Raw genomic sequence first — 19,488 nt, 5'->3', positions numbered from 1 at the left:
AGTTCGAATTAAGCACACCGCTAGTTCGAATTAAGTTCGAACTAGTGGTCTGCATGTGTAGCGCCTATCTAAGTTAATTCGAACTAACGTCTGTTAGTTCGAATTAACTTCGTAGTGTAGACATACCCCAAGTGAGTTATAAGATCAACAACACATTCCTGCACATCCAGAAATATAATTTATGCTATCATGTGTCAAAAGTGTCCGTCTGCTATGTACATTGGACAAACGTCTCAGACACTATGCCAAAGGATCAATACCCACAAAACAGATATTAGACAGGATCACTAAGAAAAAACAGTTTCTTGCCATTTCAACCAGAAAGGACATTGTCTCAACGACTTAATTACCTGCATCCTGCTTCAAAAGCCTTTTAAAACTGCACTTGAAAGGGAATCCTCTGAACCGTTATTCATGCTAAAATTCGACACTTTTCGCGGGGGTCTTAAAGACTCTAGTTATCTTACCCATTACAAAGATAGCTTCCCCAATTATCACCTCTAATATCATTAGCTCACAGACATTTACCTTCTCCCCGCCCCCACCCACCCCACATCCCCCTTCTGTTATGAAATTTGATTTGTACTTTTCATATGTGTTTTTTTTTTAATTGTATCCTTTGGTATATATGGTTGTGACAATTTTCTTCCACTATTTGATCTGAGGAAGTGGGTCTGGCCCACGAAAGCTCATCACCTATTAAACCATCTTGTTAGTCTTTAAAGTGCTACACAGTCCTGTTTGTTTCAGCTACACCAGACTAACACGGCTACATTTCTATCACATACTGCACAAGTTATTGTCAACTCTTTCAAACTGTTTTTAAATTACAAAGGAACTAGAGACCCTTATATTTAGTACCCAAATCTTTTGAGAGAGAATATTTTATGTAACATCCTTTAATAAGGTCCTTTGTTTACAAAAATAAAACAAGCAAGGATGTATTTTTCACTCTACCTTTATTTGGCTTCTCTCATCCATTTTATAGTAGTTTTCAAGCTTATTTTCAACTAGCTTTGCAAGTTTGATGGCATTAACCAATGGCTGGCTAGAGGGAAAGAAAAAAAGTCTCAAATACCATTGATTAAATTTGTTAAGAAATTTTAGTGTCAGTATTTTAAACACACAACTACCTATCTTCAACATCTAGTTTAAAATTAAGTAAGACTTCTGAAATATTTGAAACATTGTGCCATGATGCAAACAGGCAGTATGTCATACGGTCTGAAAACCTAATATGAATAACTTCAGAGTTGTGGGCTTGATAGGAAAATAGGAATAAACTAGAAGCAAGACCAAAACAAATGGCTTAAACTGGCAAGTCTTACCTACATATGTAATACTCAATAAGAGGGAAAGAACAACAATGGGATGGCTATTGAGTTGAAGTATTTTTATGTTTTCCCCCCATAATTCTAGTTGAAAGGCTAAATCATTAAATTATGTTACACTATATGACATTCAGATTTATAATTATTTTTACTTTAGATGATATAAGATCACATCCTTTAGTTTTATGGTTTAACTGTCAAAAGCTGCTAGTGTTTAACTTAACAGAAAGCTGCTTGTGTAAGTGGTCTCCATCACACATCCACCCAAGAAACTGTACATAATTTTAATTTACCATTTAAACATGAATTTGTTTACTACTTTATTTCTAGTATATTATAGGAAGTGATAGCTTTTGAGGCTATATGCTGAAGTGGCAGAGACATTTAATAATCTATATTCCTAATATCTTTCTTCACAAAATATCAAAAGTGCTTGAGAAGTTCTAACGTATTCAGCCCTGATTCAGAAGAGCACCCTTATTCAAAACACAAACACATACATAAGTTTAAGCATGTGTTCAAACTAGGGATGTTAAATAGCATATAATTAAATAGCTGTGGAGCTGCATACAATTTTTTGATAGTTCCCAGGGGTGGGGACGGCAGCCAGTGCATTCCAGCCCCACTCTCAGGGAGCCTCCTGCCACCCCATGCTGCTGCCCCTGATACAGAGCAGCAATGCAGAACAGCAGCAGCCCCTGTCTGCAGGGAGCTCAGATCCCCCATAAACAGGGGCTGCTGCAGCAGAACAGCCTCTTTCCGCAGTGAGCCTGGGCATGCCACGGACAGAGGCTGCTCCACAGCAGCCTCCCCTGCCTAGGAGGAAACTAGGTCAAATTACAAAGAATGAATATAAGCAAACACCACAGTTATGCAGGGGTAAGATTAAAAAGGCAACAGCACAAAACAAACAATCTAGCTAGAGACATAAAGGGTAACAAAAAGACATTCTATAAATATATTAGAAGCAAGAGGAAGACCAAGGAGAGGATAGGCCCATTGCTCAGTGAGGAGGGAGAAATGGTAACAGGAAACTTGGAAACAGGAGAGGTGCTTCTTTGTTTCAGTCTTGACCAAGAAGTTTGATGATGAAGGGATGCCTAACAGTGAATGCGGCAGGTTTCGAAGTAAAAAATTACTTAGAAAAGTTAGAGGTCTTCAAGTTACCATGGCCTGTTGAAATGCATCCTAAAATACCTCCTTTATCAGCTCCTTGAGTATCTCATCCTTTAGCTATCATCTTTGAAAAATCATGGAAGTTGGGAGAGATCCCAGAAGACTGGAAAATGGCAAATACAGTGCCCATCTATAAAAAAAGGAAATAAGAACCACCCAGGAAACTACAGACCTGTCAGTTTAACTTCTGTGCCAGGGAAGATAATGGAGCAGGTAATTAAGGAATTAATCTGCAAACATCTGGAAGAAAATAAGATGATAGGTAACAGCCAGCACAGATTTGTAAAGAACAAATCATGCCAAACCAATCCAATAGCTTTGATAAGATAAGTCTTGTGGATAAGGGAGAAGTGGTGGACATGGTATACCTAGACTTTAATAAAGGCACTTGCTATGGTCTTGCATGACCTTATCAATAAACCAGGCAAATACAACTTACATGGGGCTACTATAACGTGGGTGCATAACTAGCTGAACAACAGTTCTCAGAGAGTAGTCATTAATGGTTCACAGTCATGCTGGAAGGGCATAACAAGTGGGGTTCCGCAGTACCTGTTTTGGGACTGGGTCTATTCAAGATCTTCATCAACGATTTAGACACTGGCATAGAGAGTAGGCTTATTAAGTCTGCAGATGATACCAACCTGGGAGGGTTATAACTGCTTTGGAGGACAGGGACATAATTCAAAATGACCTGGACAAATGGTCTGAGGTAAATCGGATGAAGTTTAATGGAGGACAAATGCAAAGTACTCCACTTAGGAAGGAACAATCCGTTTCACACAGAATGGAAAGTGACTGTCTAGGAAGGAGTACTGCAGAAAGGGATCTAGTGTTCAGATTGGTCCATAAGCTAAACATGAGTCACTGTAATACTGATGAAAAAAAGCAAACATGATTCTGGGATGCATTAAGGGGAGTGCTGTGAGCAAGATATGAGAAGTCATTCTTCCACTCTACTCTACGCTGATTAGGCCTCAAATAGAGTATTGTGTCTAGTTCTGGGCACCACATTTCAAGAAAGATGGAGAAATTGGAGAAGGTCCAGAGAAGAGCAACAAGAATGTTTAAAGGTCTACTACAGAACATGAGCTATGAGGGAAGACTGAAGCAATTGAGCTTGTTTAGTTTGGAAAAGAGAAGACTGAGAGGGGACATGATAGTGGTTTTCAGGTATCTACAAATTTGTCACAGGGAGGAGAGGGAGAAATTGTTCCCCTTGGCCTCTGATGTTAGGACAAGCAGCAGTGGGCTTAAATTGCAGCAAGACAGGTTTAAGTATGACATTAGGAAAGACTTCCTAACTGTCAGGGTGGTTAAACACTGCAAGAAACTGCCTAGGGAGGTTGTAGAATCTCCATCACTGGAGATATTTAAGAGCAGGTTAGACAGACATATCAGGGCTGATATAGACCTTGTTTGGTCCTGCAATGAGGGAAGGGGACTGAACTTGATGATCTCTCAAGGTTCCTGCCAGTTCTAGTAGTCTATGATTGATTCTTGGACTCCCAAGCATCTATTGTTCCCTGATCTCTTGCAGGGTTCAGAAAGGATATGGGACTCTTAACATTGCTCCTTAGCCACATATACACCCCAATCTCTGACCTTAGCTGTTTCCCCTCTGCTCTGGCTCCTGTTGCATCCCAAATCCATGCAGGGACTACAAAAAAATAAGACCTTCTCCAAGGCTCAAACTTAGTAACAGAAGCTTGGTAGCTGGGTTATTAGTAAAACACTCATACAGAACCTGGGTAATAGGATGCATGTAAATGCCTGGTTGGTCTCTTCCCCCCACAGTACAAGTTAGGCATGTTAAAAATCATGTAGTTGTGTAAACATGCAACCACTTGAAATTTTTAGCCATTGCAGAGAGGCAGGCAGTGCTGTAAAGCCAGATCCCTGTGACCACCAGCTCCCACTAGTCCCCCATCCCACCTCTGATAGAGAGTTAGCAGCATAGGGGGCCGGTAGTTCTACCAGAGCCATTATGCATAGGCAGCCAGCTTGAAAGCCAGCTTTCCCCACACCCCTGAGCTGCTACCTGTGTGGGGGGGCAGTCAGCTCCCAGTTCCTGCCTCCCCCATGTCGAGGGGGTAGGAGGTGTAACCATTAGGATTAAAACAATAAGCCTGGGCTTATCAGTTAATCGTGTAAATTGACACACACTAACATCCCTAATAAAAATGTTACCATATTAGCAAGTGAAACAGTAAGTGATCAGCAACAAAATCCAGAGACTGACTACAAAAAGTTGTTAAATGCTGAAGGTAAACAAAAAGCCATCTGTACCACACTTACTTTATATGTGGACTCATACCAACTTAATAAAAACCAATAAAAAAATATTTTATCCTAACAGCATATTAGAAGATGGAACACTGCTGTTTCTGAACAGCACTGCAAGCAGAAGTTGTAAAATTGAAAGTCGTATTTACATATATCACTATTTTCGGTCCTACCTTTTATATCTTACTCCTGGGTTTTCATCTAACGTTGCACATAACGTAACAATTTGTTCAGCCATTGCCTCCATAACTGCATCTTTGCCATTTGCTTTTTCCATGGTTGGACTGTAACAGCAGAAGAATGCATCTGGGACATCGAGAGTAAATACCTAAATAAAGCATAGCCATGAAAAAGCTTAGCATTGTACATTTCTTTAGAAATAAGAACATCTGTTGTAAGAACAATAGTCAAAGGGTTGCGGCCTTTTTTAAACAAAACACCACACCATGCACAAGATAGATACATATCTAAGCTACCATTGGCTAAGCTACCATTTTATTTACCTCAATCATCCCTCCTTTTGTCTATCCTCTTGAGCTCATCTTTGTTTCTTGTATACACATACATATGCACCCCTACCTGTATGTTTCAACCTGTTCACTACCTGTATAGATGGAGGAACGGGAGGCAAACAGAACTACATACCCACTAAAGCCTGGCATGGATCAATACAAAGCTAAAGCGATTATGAAGGGACACAGTTTAACCTGCTTAGACCCACAATTTGACATACATTCAAGGAGGGGGAGGGGAGAAACATACAAATACACTTGCAGATCAGCAGCAAAAGGGGTCACTTTTTTCTGACACTATTAAAAACCACTCTTCTGGATGCTCCCCTGTTAAACAAGTTTCTGCCAGAGATTCACACATTCTGTGTGTCAATGGGCTCTCTTGCCAACTTAAAATTGCCTCCTTAGCTATGTAGCCTAATTCCAAACAAGAATTCCCTCTACAAATAAAGGCACAAATACTTATTTCCCTCTTGCAGAACATGGCCACTCAAACCTGTCCCAGGATGAAGTCCAACTCTATTCAGTTCTAGCAACATACAAACTAGGCTGAGATGAATGTCCTCAGGAGATTCTTATGTACCAGCCAAGCAAGCAAAAACATCTTTGATTGCATGTTTATGATTCACAAAGATCTCAAGGGTTTTCCAACACCAGCACACAAAAAGCCAAAAGGAATAGAGGTATGGAGTCTGTTCACTTTTTACATTAGAAAACCAATGATCTATTTCTGTTTCAGATAGCTTATGCTCCAATAAATCTGTTAGTCTATAAGGTGTGTCAGGATTCCTCGTCGCTGTTTCAGATAGAAGCTCTCTGGAGGACCAGGACAGTAGAGTTCCATAACAGATTGAAGCTTTTACAATCCTCAGTTAACTCTGAACGCAGATGTTTGATCAAAACTAAAAAAAGAGTCTTTCACTAAAAAAAGAGTGTTTGCTCTTTTGTTCAAAGCAGTTTAATAAAAACAACCCTCTGACAACCAGCTGCGATAAAAGCCCTGTGGAAGTTATTAGGAAGGAGATTCTCATTACATTACTACAGTCTCATGACTTACCCACTAAATAGTGGAAAGGAAAAGAATCTTTCAGTTAGGAAACTCCCTTACCAGGATACAGCAAGAAGCAAGAACCTCACACACTCAGGTACCAGGTGAGGTAAAAGAGTTTGACACCTCAGCAGTGTGGCATGTATTGGGGAAAGAAAACTTACAGGAAAACAATGCAAGAATAGTAACCTTCAGACACTTTTACAACTTCTTACAGACGCGCAAAGGTTCTTGGTCTTGTGGGCTTCCCTATGTTGGCCAGTGTTGATTTAAACCTTTCAGAAGTGGCGTGCCAAGATTTAACTTATTCACGGATCTGTGCGCCAAGAAGAGGGGGCAGGGACAGGCTGGGTAATGTGACCATATTTTCTGAACCAGCTGCAGCTAGGGAGAACAGTTTAATTTATATTATGAAACAAATGAAATGTTTTAACGGTCTCATTAGTTTATCAAACTTTATTTAAAATCAAGTGTCCAACACAAAAAGTTTCAATGTTTTCTTTACTTATGGCAGGGGTGAGGAACCTTTTTTGGGGTCGGGGTCAATGACCCACTGAAAACTGAGTTGGGGACTACACAAGTGAGAAGCAAAAAAAAAAAATCCTCCAAAAAACACCAACCCTCACTGATGTGACCCCCAACAGAGATCTCACTCTTCTGGTGCTCCAGCCTCACAGGAAAAGGAAGGAGGATTAAGGTTCAAGGTTTCCCATAGGCCAGATTTACTTTTCTGGGGTTCCGGAGTCAGTGGATTTTATGGACCCCCTTTACTCTCTGGGGTTCAGTGAGAGACAGGGCTGCCAGCAAGTGGGATAGGAATAGGGTGCAGGATCAGGGAGGGAGATGATGTGCACAAGGGGGACAGGTAGGATGCAGGCTGGGAGTAGGGTGTCTGGCCTGGTGAAAGGAGCAGGAGCAAGAGAGGGGGCAGTGTGGGGCCAGAAGAAAGGGTGCAGGAGTAATGGTGGATTCAGGAGCAAGCTGAGTGTCTGGCCAGGCCAGGAGGGAAGGTGCAGGAAGGGTCTTGGGGCAGGGTGTCTGACCAGAAGGGAGGGTTCAGGAACAAGAGACGGTGATGTCAAAGCAAGCTGGGGGGTGCAGAGTCTTGGCAGGGTGGGGGAGGGAAGATGTGAGCAAGGGGGATAGATGTGAGCAAGGGGTCCGGGCATGGACGGGAAGACACTTACCTTAATGTCCCCTTACAGCAACTGCCGCACCCACGTGGTCCCAAGCACCCTGGAGGTTGGAGGCCCCACTGCCATTAGCCCCAGGGGAGGTACTGCTGAGGAGCCACAGCCCCCAGGGCTGCCTCCTCCCATTGCAGCCTAATCTGCTGCAGGGAAGAGGGAGCACTCTCCCGTGGCTGCACAGGGGAGGAGGAGCAAAACTGAGCTCCTTCCCGCATGCCCCTGAAAAATCAGCTCACATGCCATAGGATGCCAACTCCGGATTTATTAACTCCCCCCCCCCCCATCTCTGCCCTTTTATATGAATTACATGAGTGACAAATCTACTACTGCAGTTTCCAGCCTCTTTCGTTGATGTTTACACACTAACTGGTGATTGTCCTCCATGTCTCCATATTACTAATCGTAAATGCGTCTTCTAATTAGGGCTGTCAAGCAATTAAAAAATTAATCTTGATTAGTCACGCTTTTAAACAACAATAAGACTCTAGCTGACCCCGGCCTCTGCGTTGGGCTGTCCTTTTGAAACGCTGCAGCAGCATTTCAAAGGGGCAGCGCTGCACAGACCTTGGGGTCAGCTGGGGACTCCAGCTGATCAGGGCTCTGCTTTGTGCTGCCTCTTTGAAACGCCTTGGTGGCGTTTCAAAGGGGCAGCACCACAGAAATGCCTGCAAGTAACACACGTTAAAATTAAAGAGTTAATTGTGCCCTGCGTTAATGCGTGTTAGTTGACAGCCCTACTTTTAATCTTTTTTTTGCTTTTGGAGTCCTAAATTCTCTGAATTGTTTGCTCCTACTGAATTCCAATATCTCAATGACGAGTTAGTTCTGGGTTTTTAAAGTAATCCTACCTAGTTAAACATCAGGATAACAGTATCGTAAAAATAGTGAGTAGCGCTGTTTGTCATTACTTAAAACAAGCCAGAACTCATCTGCTGCTCTGAATGACAAAAGTTTTGCATGTCAACTGAAACCAATCATACAGTGAAGACAACTGAAAATAAACCTCTGATAACAGTAGCAATCCCCCTCCTTCCAAATACAATGGAAATAAACCAAAATGGTGGTAGACTTCGTGTATCATTTGTCACAACGTCTGAAAAATGAACTACATTTCAGGACTTCAGTGGTGTGACAGAGCAGGGGTGATACAGCAGGTTAAAGAGCTTGATGGAAGGGGAAAGAGCCAGAGAGTCAGAAATCCTGGCTAATTAGGGGCAGCTGCAAAATCAATTAAGGCCCAGGTGAAACTAATTGGGGCTGCCTGGAGGCCTCTTTAAGAACCCGCAAGAGGGGGGCATACTGAGAAGGAGTTTTGGAGAGTGGAGGGAGGCATTTGGAGAAAGACACCGGAGGAGCCAAAAGAACAGCATCAACCTTGTTAAAAAGACTACAGGGAGACAACAAATCTCAAACCAAGGCGAGGGAGCTGTATACTGTGACTTCTAGACTGTGGGACAGTGGGCTGGACAAGGGTCAGGGGCCCAGGAGTGGGACTGACCCTGCCACAGTGGGTAAAATCAATAAGACTCTGTACAATTTCTGGAATTATGCTAATATAAAGACTCAACTTTACCTGAGATTCATATGGAAAGAAGGAGATATTTATTTCTTTGCACCTTCTTATAACCTTTGAGCAGCACGACTTCATTTTATTGAAGAGACTGTCAGGGCAAACTGGGAAAAGAGATTAAAAGGTTATGAAGCTGTTTTATAGTTATTTCAGTTAATTCATTCAAATTTACATTTACAGGATAAAACCTCATTTAGTTTTCTCTTGTTCTTTTAAGAATGAGATTTGTTTCAGAGAATTACCACATTAGTCTGTGGTTCTTGCAGGTGATCAAACAGGAACTATTCCAGTTAGAAAATTCTGAACATTTAGGAACCAGAAACATACTCATTGTAATCAGGGGGTCTATAGCATTCTACTGTGAGTTCCTTTCAAAAGACTGAAACACGAGTCAATTGCTATTAATGAATAAAAATATTATAAAGCCCTCCCAGAGAGAAAGATAAGAGGCGTTAATCTAACTGGGTTTGGGAAGAGTTAGATATTTTTCTTTTCAGCGGATTCCCACTTTTAGATACTGAAACCTGAGGAAGATTTCTAACAAATTTAACAGATACTGGAATAAACAGTAATAAGAAAGACACATAGCATGTCCTGAACAGTGACAACAGTAACCAGAGGGTTGTGTGTGTTTTCTCTTCCCTTTCATATGGAGTAGCAAGATACCTCCTAAATATTACAAAAAGGAAGTTACAATAGTCCTCTCCCTGTCCCCAGAATGGACAATACAAATCCCCAAACAAAATATGAAGCAGATACAAGTGTTTGGTTGTACCTATCTTTTAAGTGTTCTGTAACACTGATCAGTTAAACTTGGATTCTTGTCTGGAAGATGAATTTAAGCTATGATGGGTAAATATATGCAGAGAAGACTATGTGAGCGCTTATCAAATGCCTTCAACAGATGTAGATCTGAGAGCGCTGTTTGTCTCCCCCCAACAGACAAACCTTACAGGTTTCTAGATCTGTAACCAAAACAGGGAGATATACCATCAGATTACCATGCCAGCATAGTTCTTAGAACTTCAAATGAGGCAAAAAGCCAACTGGATTTAAGGCAGAAGTGGGTAATAAGTTTTGATTGGGGGGGGGGGTGAATGAGAAGACCACTTTCCAAATTCTTAGAGTGGCCTAGGGCTGCACTCTTCCATATCAATGGAGGAGATATGGGATCTGAGATGGAGGTTGGGTACAGAAGGGAGCTTGCATTAAGGGACTGGGGTGCAGGAAAAGGTGTGGGGGCTGGGAGGGAGTTTGGGTGAAGGAGGCAATTTGCACCCTAGTCCCTTAACTGGGTCACGAGATCTGAGTTGTGACCTTGAACAAGAGGGGGCTGTAACATGGGGCAGGGGACTGGGATGCAGGAGAGGGTTATTACTTGTGGCAGGGTCTCTGGGGACAGGGGGGAGGAAGGGTTGGGGTGCAAAGGCAGATTCTGGCTGGGAGACTTACCTGCTTGACTCCCAGCCAGCAGCCTTTTCAAACTGCCTGCCCTGCCCCTGCACTGGCTGCAGGGTCCACGAAGTTTTTTAACAAATACAAGACTGAAGGGAGAATATAGATGCTTTGCAAGCTGCCCATTGACAACAGGGAGCTCCCCTTGGCCAAAACTGGCCAATGGGATTGTGCTGGGAGCAGGAGCAGCATGTGATGGCTCACCGCTGTTCAAAACAGACCCAGCAGCAGTTTCTCGCAGCAGCATGCTGGGGACAAGCAGGAAGTCCGTTCGAGGCTGGATCCGGCTGCTTAGGGTATTTTGCCCAGGGCTGATTTAAGGGATCTGGAGCCTAGTCTAATCAAAACACCAACAGAGAAGTGACTACCAGGCCTTGAAGACTGCTCAATTTCCTCATGGCTGTGACTTGTAAAGACCTTCTATTTTAAAAAAAGCTCACCTGTTGAACAGCTCTGTATGGATGAAATATGGATTGACGGGGAAGCCAATTTTGTGGCATCAATGTATAACCAAACAAAGGTCATCAACAAATAAGTCTGTCTTTCCATATTAATCTTAAGTTCACTGGACAATCTTAAAAAAAAGACAGAGGTTCTTGCACCTATCATATATATGTTCTGTAACACTGATCAGTTAAAACTTGGATTCTTGTTTGGAAACTGTTCTGAGAGCAGTCTGCCAATGCAGCAAGCCCAAAAAACAAGCTTTTGGCAACAGACCAACAAGGAATGAAAAAATAAAAACAGTAAACGACACTGCAAGTTAGTGGGGATAATATATACTGAAGCTAAAGAGGGCTGCTTATATGTTGGAACCTTCGCCACAACATGCAAGCTGGTCCCAGGCACTCTGTCAACTACAGTCAGAAAGCAGCAATGTTAGAGGCACCATTAAGCACAGAGTATGGAATGTCCTCTAAGGAACAGCTCACCCAGTAATGTGCTGGGAAAAACAAGCTTAACAATGGAAATCTACTGTGATAGCTCTCAACTTTTACATTTTAAGGTGTTTTAACTTTACCACTACAGCATAACACAAGACAGAAGCTATAAGTGAAACAGCAGAATGAAGTTTGACCTCAGGGGTGGTGGAGTATTATAGTAGTGGATTTCCTGTTGGAACTCTGCAATTGTTTTATTTGGAGCCATAATACTGCCATTAGGGCTCTTTTTGAGAGAGAAAAAAGCCTCTTAATCTGGACTGAGTAAAGCCTCAAGAGTAGATCAGGGACCAAACTGATGTAACCAGAATTCAATGTCTGCTTTCCATGGGGGAAGTCAGCTAAACTAAAATAGAAGAATATACTTGGTCTGTCAGATGCTTCAGTGGGAATGAATAGGGCAGTTCACGAGTGATCCCGCCCTGTCATCTAGTTCCAACTCTGCCAACTGGAGGTTTAGGGACACAGAGTATGGGCGTCTTTCTAGCAGAGCTTAGAATACGCCTACTACACCATGCATCTTTTAGTGACAAGGCTGTGTCGACACAACTCTGCTAAAAGTCAGCATGTTTGTCACCACTTCTGCGGACAAAACGTTTCCATCCACTTTTGGTGGATTTTGCTGACAAAGCAGCGTTCACACGTGTACTTGCTACAGCAAAACTTTGTTAAATGGGCGGAGGGAAGGAGTTAAGCACCCATGAAAGACAAAAGATGTGTCAAGCAAGGGCAAGTGTAGACACACCCTAACTTTCCTCTGCACAATATTCCAGCTGTGCTGTTTGACAATGGAAGGGGCACAAGCCTTGGTGTGGGAACTGACTGGGAAGTATCTAGGGAACTGCTGCTGTTCTTTCCTTTGTGGGCAACCTAGGATGCAGAAATACTATGTAGAGGAATTAGGAGGGCACTTATATTTCCTTATTCCCAACAAACATGTGGAAGCCAGCTCACAACTGAGCCCATAGTAAGTAAGTGAAATATAATCAAAACTTCAAACCACTGGCTTCATAGCACAGCAAACTATCATTCCAAAGTTATTTTTGGTTTTATTTCTACACAATTATTTGCTTGTGTATCCTAATCTTGTTCAAAAATGTCTTTTACATTCTATAGCATACAAATATAGTGAGCAAGTACCAAAAATAAACCCAAAACATGTAATATTGAAAACTAAAGCATGAAATACAAAGATCATGCTCATTCTGGGAAATAAAGAGCCATTCCACCACACTGGACAGAAACTAAATCCACATCCTGTGGCTTTCCATTTCTTGCTACAATGCTTTAAATCACAGAGCATTATGGGTTGTTGGGGTGGGGTTTTTTTTTTTTTTAAAAACCTCCACTTCAATTCTTGTAAAGCGAAGTCTAAAAAAATCCCCCTCATAGCTTAATGCAGTAGTTTATTGCAAATATAAACCAGCTAGTAAATTAGAGTATATTAGTAGCAAAGTAAGACTTTTAAACATTCATTGTTACCAAACTCAATAAATTACTTACAGTCAGTGAAGTAGACATATGCTGCTTTGTACTTGTAGGATGATTTAGTTACAAAGTCACTTATAAGCCCATCTACAGACTTAAGATAAAAATACTGAATTAAAATTTACTATAAAGAAAAGCATCTATTTTGCCTGCTCTTTGAACAAATTTTTGCTGGTCTTCATTTTTGACCAGTTCACTTTTTTTAAAATGATTAGTGTGAAATCAGAGACTGTAATCAGTCATTACAGTAAACAGTACACCAGAGTATTATTTCCAGCCCAAGGATAACAAATAATAATCATTAATATTATCTTCAGCAGAAGTTAAACAAAATATAGTAGGCAGCAAAGAAAGGGGAGGAAAAAAATCTTGTTATAAAAAATTGATAATTTAAAAATGCAAGATTCCATCTCTTCTGAACATTTTTATAGTACCAGTGTAGACAATTTTCCCACAGCCATTATTTTGAATAGCAGCTTTATAATAGCTTAGTATGTAATGTTACGATGGTTCAGTTAGTCATGTTTCTGTACTACACAAAAAAGATCAAAAGCAAAAGTAAGTAAAAAGCCTGCTGCATTATTTTCTTCAAAATACTAACCTTCTCAGTTGGAGTGATGAGATAAATTGCCTTCATGTGTGGGACAGGCTCACGTTTTTTATAAACATTCTCCACAGCTACAATATATAAAGATACACATTTTGAAATGCAATATTCAGTACATCTTTATTCATTAGTGAAGTCTGGAAGACTACATAAAAACTTTGGTGTTTTAACAAAGAAAACTAATGCATTCTGGATTATCTTGAGAGAATGCTCCTTTTGACCATTGATTGCATTTAACATGAATATATTTGTGTAAGATAAAATGAGTCTAAACTTTCTCTATGGAGAGAACTGAATTACAATTTTAAGTAAGGGTAGGATCTGGTCCGTAAGAATGGCCGTACTGGCTCAGACCAAAGGTCCATCTAGCCCAGTATCCTGTCTGCCAACAGTGGCCAGCACCAGGTGCCCCAGAGAGGGTGGACCGAAGACAATGATCAAGCGATTTGTCTCCTGCCATCCCTCTCCAGCCTCTGACAAACAGAGGCCAAGGACACCATTTTATCCCCTGGCTAACAGCCTTTTATGGACCTAACCTCCTTGAAATTATCTAGTGTAGAAGCTATTTTATGTTTAGCTAGAAGCCATATTGTACATCAGAAACCATTTCAGCTTTTCTCTCAAGCACGTAGACCAGAGTGAACTTTCTGTCACCCCGTGAGAAGAGGCCTACAGGATGGGCTATTGGTATGTGTTAATTGGGCTGGTTGGGACAGGAGATGTACTCCCTCGTACCTATCAGCCATCTTGTTGATAAGGCTTTGTTTTTCCAAATTTAAGTGAGGATTTCTGTAATTGGATGCCCTGACGTCAGACTGTTTGGCTAAGGGTATAACGATACTAGGATTGATTGTATTAGCAGATTTACTGGGCCCGACTTTGCTAGAACCACGTTTGGCTCACTTTGCTTTACTGATCAATAAAGCAAATCAGTTGTTAGCCACCTAAACAGAGAGGAGCATGTTTTTGCTTCGACACTAGCTTCTCTTTAAACTCTTGTTATAGACCTAGCCTTCACAGCCTCCTCTGGCAAGGAGTTCCACAGGTTGACTACACACCGTGTGAAGAAGAACTTTCTTTTATTAGTTTTAAACCTGCACCCCATTAATTTCATTTGGTGTCCTCTAGTTCTTCTATTTAGGGAACTAATAAATAACTTTTCTTTATCCGCCCTCTCCACACCACTCATGATTTTATATACCTCTATCATATCCCCCCTCAGTCTCCTGTTTTCCAAACTGAAGTCCCAGTCTCTTTAGCCTCTCCTCATATGGGACCCGTTCCAAACCCCTAATCATTTTAGTTGCCCTCTTCTGAACCCTTTCCAAGGCCAAAATATCTTTTTTGAGGTGAGGAGACCACATCTGTACACAGTATTCAAGATGTGGGCGTACCATAGTTTTATACAGGGGCAGTAAGATAGTCTGGGTCTTATTTTCTATCCCTTTCCTAATAACTCCTAGCATCCTATTTGCCTTTTTGACCATCACTGCACATTGTGTGGACGTTTTCAGAGAACTGTCCACGATAACTCCAAGATCTTTCCTGATTTGTCGTAGCCAAATTAGCCCCCATCATACTGTACGTATAGTTGGGGTTATTTTTCCCCCCCCGATGTGCATTACTTTACACTTATCCACATTAAACTTCATTTGCCATTTTGTTGCCCACTCACTCAGTTTGGTGAGATCTTCTTGGAGTTCCTAGTCTGCTTCTGTCTTGACTATCCTCAACAGTTTAGTATCATCCGCAAACTTTACTACCTCACGGCTTACCCCTTTCTCCAGATCATAGAATCATAGAATCATAGGACTGGAAGGGACCTCGAGAGGTCATCGAGTCCAGCCCCCCGCCCTCAAGGCAGGATCAAGCTCCGTCTACACCATCCCTGACAGATGTCTATCTAACCTGTTCTTAAATATCTCCAGAGAGGGAGATTCCACCACCTCCCTTGGCAATTTATTCCAATATTTGACCACCCTGACAGTTAGGAATTTTTTCCTAATGTCCAATCTAAACCTCCCCTGCTGCACTTTAAGCCCATTACTCCTTGTCCTGTCCTCAGAAACCAAGAGGAACACATTTTCTCCTTCCTCCTTGTGACACCCTTTTAGATATTTGAAAGCCGCTATCATGTCCCCCCTTAATCTTCTTTTTTCCAAACTAAACAAGCCCAGTTCATGAAGCCTGGCTTCATAGGTCATGTTCTCTAAACCTTTAATCATTCTTGTCGCTCTTCTCTGTACCCTTTCCAATTTCTCCACATCTTTCTTGAAATGTGGCGCCCAGAACTGGACACAGTACTCCAGCTGAGGCCTAACTAGTGCAGAGTAGAGCGGCAGAATGACTTCACGAGTTTTGCTTACAACACACCTGTTGATACAACCTAGAATCATTTATGAATAAATTGAAAAGGATTGGTCCCAGGACTGACCCTTGGGGGACACCACTAGTTACCCCTCTCCAATCTAAAAATTTACCATTTATTCCTACCCTTTGTTTCCTGTCTAACCAGTTCTCAATCCAAGAAGGGACCTTCCCTCTTATCCCATAGCCGTGTAAATTTACACAAGAGCCTTTGGCGAGGGACCTTATCAAAGGCTTTCTGAAAATCCAAGTATACTATATCTACTGGATCCCCCTTGTCCGCATGTTTGTTAACCCCTTCAAAGAACTAATAGATTAGTAAGACAGGATTTCCCTTTACAGAAACCATGTTGACTTTTGTCCAACAAATTATGTTGTTCTACATGCTTCACAATTTTATTCTTCACTATTGTTTCAACTAGTTTGCCCAGTACTGAAGTTAGACTTACCGGTCTGTAATTGCCAAGATCACCTCAAGAGCCCTTTTTAAATATTGGTGTCACGTTGGCTACCTTCCAGTCATTAGGTACGGAAGCCGATTTAAAGGAAAGGTTACAAACCACAGATAATACCTCAGCAATTTCCCATTTGAGTTCTTTCAGAACCCTTGGATGAATGCCATCCGGTCCCAGAGATTTGTTAACATTAAATTTTTCTATTTGTTCCAAAACCTCCTCTAATGACACTTCAATCCGGGACAGTTCCTCAGATTCACCACCCACAAAGGATGGTGCAGATTTGGGAATCTCCCCAACGTCATCAGCCGTGAAGACTGAAGAAAAGAAATCATTTAGTTTCTCCGCAATGGCTTTATCATCCTTGATTGCTCCTTTTATAGCTCGATCATCAGGAGACGGACAGGTTTTTTAGCAAGCTTCCTGCTTCTAATGTACTTAAAAAACATTATTTCTTTGAGTTTTTGGCTAGCTGTTTCTCAATCTTTTTTTGCTTTCCTTATTATATTTTTACACTTGATTTGACAGTGTTTATGTTCTTTTCTAGTTCTCACTAGGATTGGACTTCCACTTCTAAAAAGATACCTTTTTGTCCCTCACTGCTTTTAGATGGTGGTTAAGCCACGGTGACTCTTTCTTAGGTCTCTTGCTATGTTTTTTAATTTGGGGTATACATTTAAGTTGGGCCTCTATTATGGTGTCTTTAAAAAGTTTCCATGCAGCTTGCAGGGATTTGGCTCTAGTCACTGTGCCTTTTAATTTCTGTTTAACCTCCTCATTTTTGCGTAATTCCCCTTTTTGAAATTAAATGCCAGGGCGCTGGACTGCTGAGGTGTTCTTCCCACCACAGGAATGTTGAATGTTATTATATTATGGTCACTATTCCCAAGCAGTCCTGTAACGGTTATTTCCCGGACCTGATCCTGCACTCCACTCAGGACTAAATCGAGAATTGCCTCTCCCCTTGTGGGTTCCTGCACCAGCTGCTCCAAGAAGCAGTCACTTAAGCCATTGAGAAATTTTATCTCCGCTTCTCTTCTTGAGGTGACATATATCCAGTCAATATGGGGGTAATTAAAATCCCCCATTATTATAGAGTTATTTATTTTGGTAGCCTCTCTAATCTCCCTCAGCATTTCAATATCAGTATCGCTGTCCTGGTCAAGTGGTCGGTAATATATCCCTACTGCTAATTTCTTATTATTGAAGCATGGAATTACTATCCATAGCAATTGTATTGAACATGTTGATTCACTTAATATTTTTATTTCATTTGATTCTACATTATCTTTCACATACAGTGCCACTCCGCCACCTACCCGACCTACTCTATCCTTTCAATATATTTTATATCCTGGTATGATTGTGTCCCACAGATTTTCCTCATTCCACCAGGTTTCAGTGATGCCTATTATGTCAATCTCCTCATTTAATATGAGGCACTCTAGTTCACCCATCTTATTAGTCAGACTCCTCGCATTTGTGTACAAGCACTTTAGAAATTTGCCACTGCTTATTTGTCTGCCCTTCCCTGATGCATTGGATTCCTTTGCATGCGGTTGTTTATCTGCTCTGGCCCATGGTTTGCCCTCTCCCCTCCTCTCTTTCTGATTACAGCTTAGAGAATCTCTATCAATGGATTCTCCTCTAAGAGAAGTTTACCTCCAATTTACGTGGGCTTTCCCCCCATCTTAGTTTAAAAACTGCTGTACGGCTTTTTTAATGTTTAGTGCCAGCAGTCTGGTTCCACCCTGGTTTAGGTGGAACCCATCCATCCTGTATAGGCTCCCCCTCTCCCAAAAGCATCCCCAGTTCCTAATACATCTAAACCCCTCTTCCCTACACCATCGTCTCATCCACGCATTGAGACTCTGGAGCTCTGCCTGCCTACCTGGCCCTGCACGTGGAACTGGAAGCATTTCCGAGAATGCCACCATAGAGGTCCTGGATTTCAGTCTCTTTTCTAGCAGCCTAAATTTGGCATCCAGGATCTCTCTCCCACCCTTCCCGATCTATAGAGAACTCTCATTTTTTACATCAGGAGGTTATTATAAAGACAGTAGAAGAGAGTTGTGTACTAAGTACGCCCCTAGATACAGGCAGTCCCCGACTTACGCAGATCTGACTTATGTCGGATCCGCACTTACGAACGGGGCTTTTCTCGCCCCGGAGCTTGCGGGCGGCGGGACCGCCCAGAGCGCAGCGGTCCCGCCACCGCGTCCTCCGGGGCGAGAGAAGCTGCTCCGGGTCTCCCAGGTGTGCTGGGGGGGACTCCCCAGCACAGCAGGGAGACCCGAGCAAAGCTGCACAGGTGGCAGGACCCTGCTGCCCGCGCGGCTTTGCTCCTTTGCCCCGGAGCAAAACCGCACAGGCAGCGGGGTCCACCGCCTGTGCGGCTTTGCTCGGGTCTCCCTGCTGTGCTGGGGGGGACTCTCCCCCCCCCCCCTCCCCAGCACAGCAGGGAGACAGGAGCAAGGCCCCAGAGGCGGCAGGACCTCTGCGCCTCCGCCGCTTTGCTCGGCTCTCCCTGGTCTGCTGGGGGAGGAAGGGGCGCAGCTAGTGCGCTCCCCCCCCCCCAGCAGACCAGGCTTTTGTTGCGGGACGCCTGGGGTAGAGCAGCTGGGGTGCTGCCGGGTTGGTCCTGCGGAGACCTACCCGGCAGCGCCCCAGCTGTTCTGTCCCACGAGTCCAGATTCAGCTGCTGTTGAAACTGATCAGCGGCTGATTCCAGGAAGCCGGGGGCAGAGCAACTCTGCCTAGGGCTTCCTGTAGTCAGCCGCTGATCAGTTTCAGCAGCAGCTGAATCTGGAGCCAGTTCCAACTTACATACAAATTCAACTTAAGAACAAACCTACAGTCCCTATCTTGTACGTAACCCGGGGACTGCCTGTACCAATCTTGCAAGTTATTTTGCACAGATAAATCTGTCCCCATGTAGAGTCCCAAGACACCAATGGACTTGAATACATTGGGCCAGCATGTGAATAGAGATTACAGGATTACAACCTTAGTGAAATTCTTCTGTTTATTGGAAAGAAAACCACCACACCACAGAACAAATG

General features: G+C 42.5%; 1 protein-coding gene across 3 annotated transcripts in view; it reads right to left on the bottom strand.

The window, feature by feature from the left end:
- STXBP3 (syntaxin binding protein 3) overlaps positions 1-19,488 on the bottom strand; it is an 86,674-nt gene that overhangs the window by 47,865 nt on the left and 19,321 nt on the right. For all 3 annotated transcript variants that reach the window (XM_025189410.2, XM_025189409.2, XM_025189408.2), the window contains 5 exons: positions 13,599-13,675; positions 13,013-13,091; positions 9,117-9,217; positions 4,967-5,121; positions 958-1,048 (listed from right to left, as the gene is read on the bottom strand). In XM_025189410.2, the coding sequence (XP_025045195.1) occupies positions 958-1,048; positions 4,967-5,121; positions 9,117-9,217; positions 13,013-13,091; positions 13,599-13,675 (503 nt within the window). The remainder of the gene's footprint in view (positions 1-957; positions 1,049-4,966; positions 5,122-9,116; positions 9,218-13,012; positions 13,092-13,598; positions 13,676-19,488) is intronic.

This window comes from Pelodiscus sinensis, chromosome 9 (assembly GCF_049634645.1).
Source record: "Pelodiscus sinensis isolate JC-2024 chromosome 9, ASM4963464v1, whole genome shotgun sequence".
NCBI classification, from domain to species: Eukaryota; Metazoa; Chordata; order Testudines; family Trionychidae; genus Pelodiscus; species Pelodiscus sinensis.
Note: the sequence above shows the minus strand (reverse complement) of the source record. Positions and strands in the feature narration are given on the sequence as shown.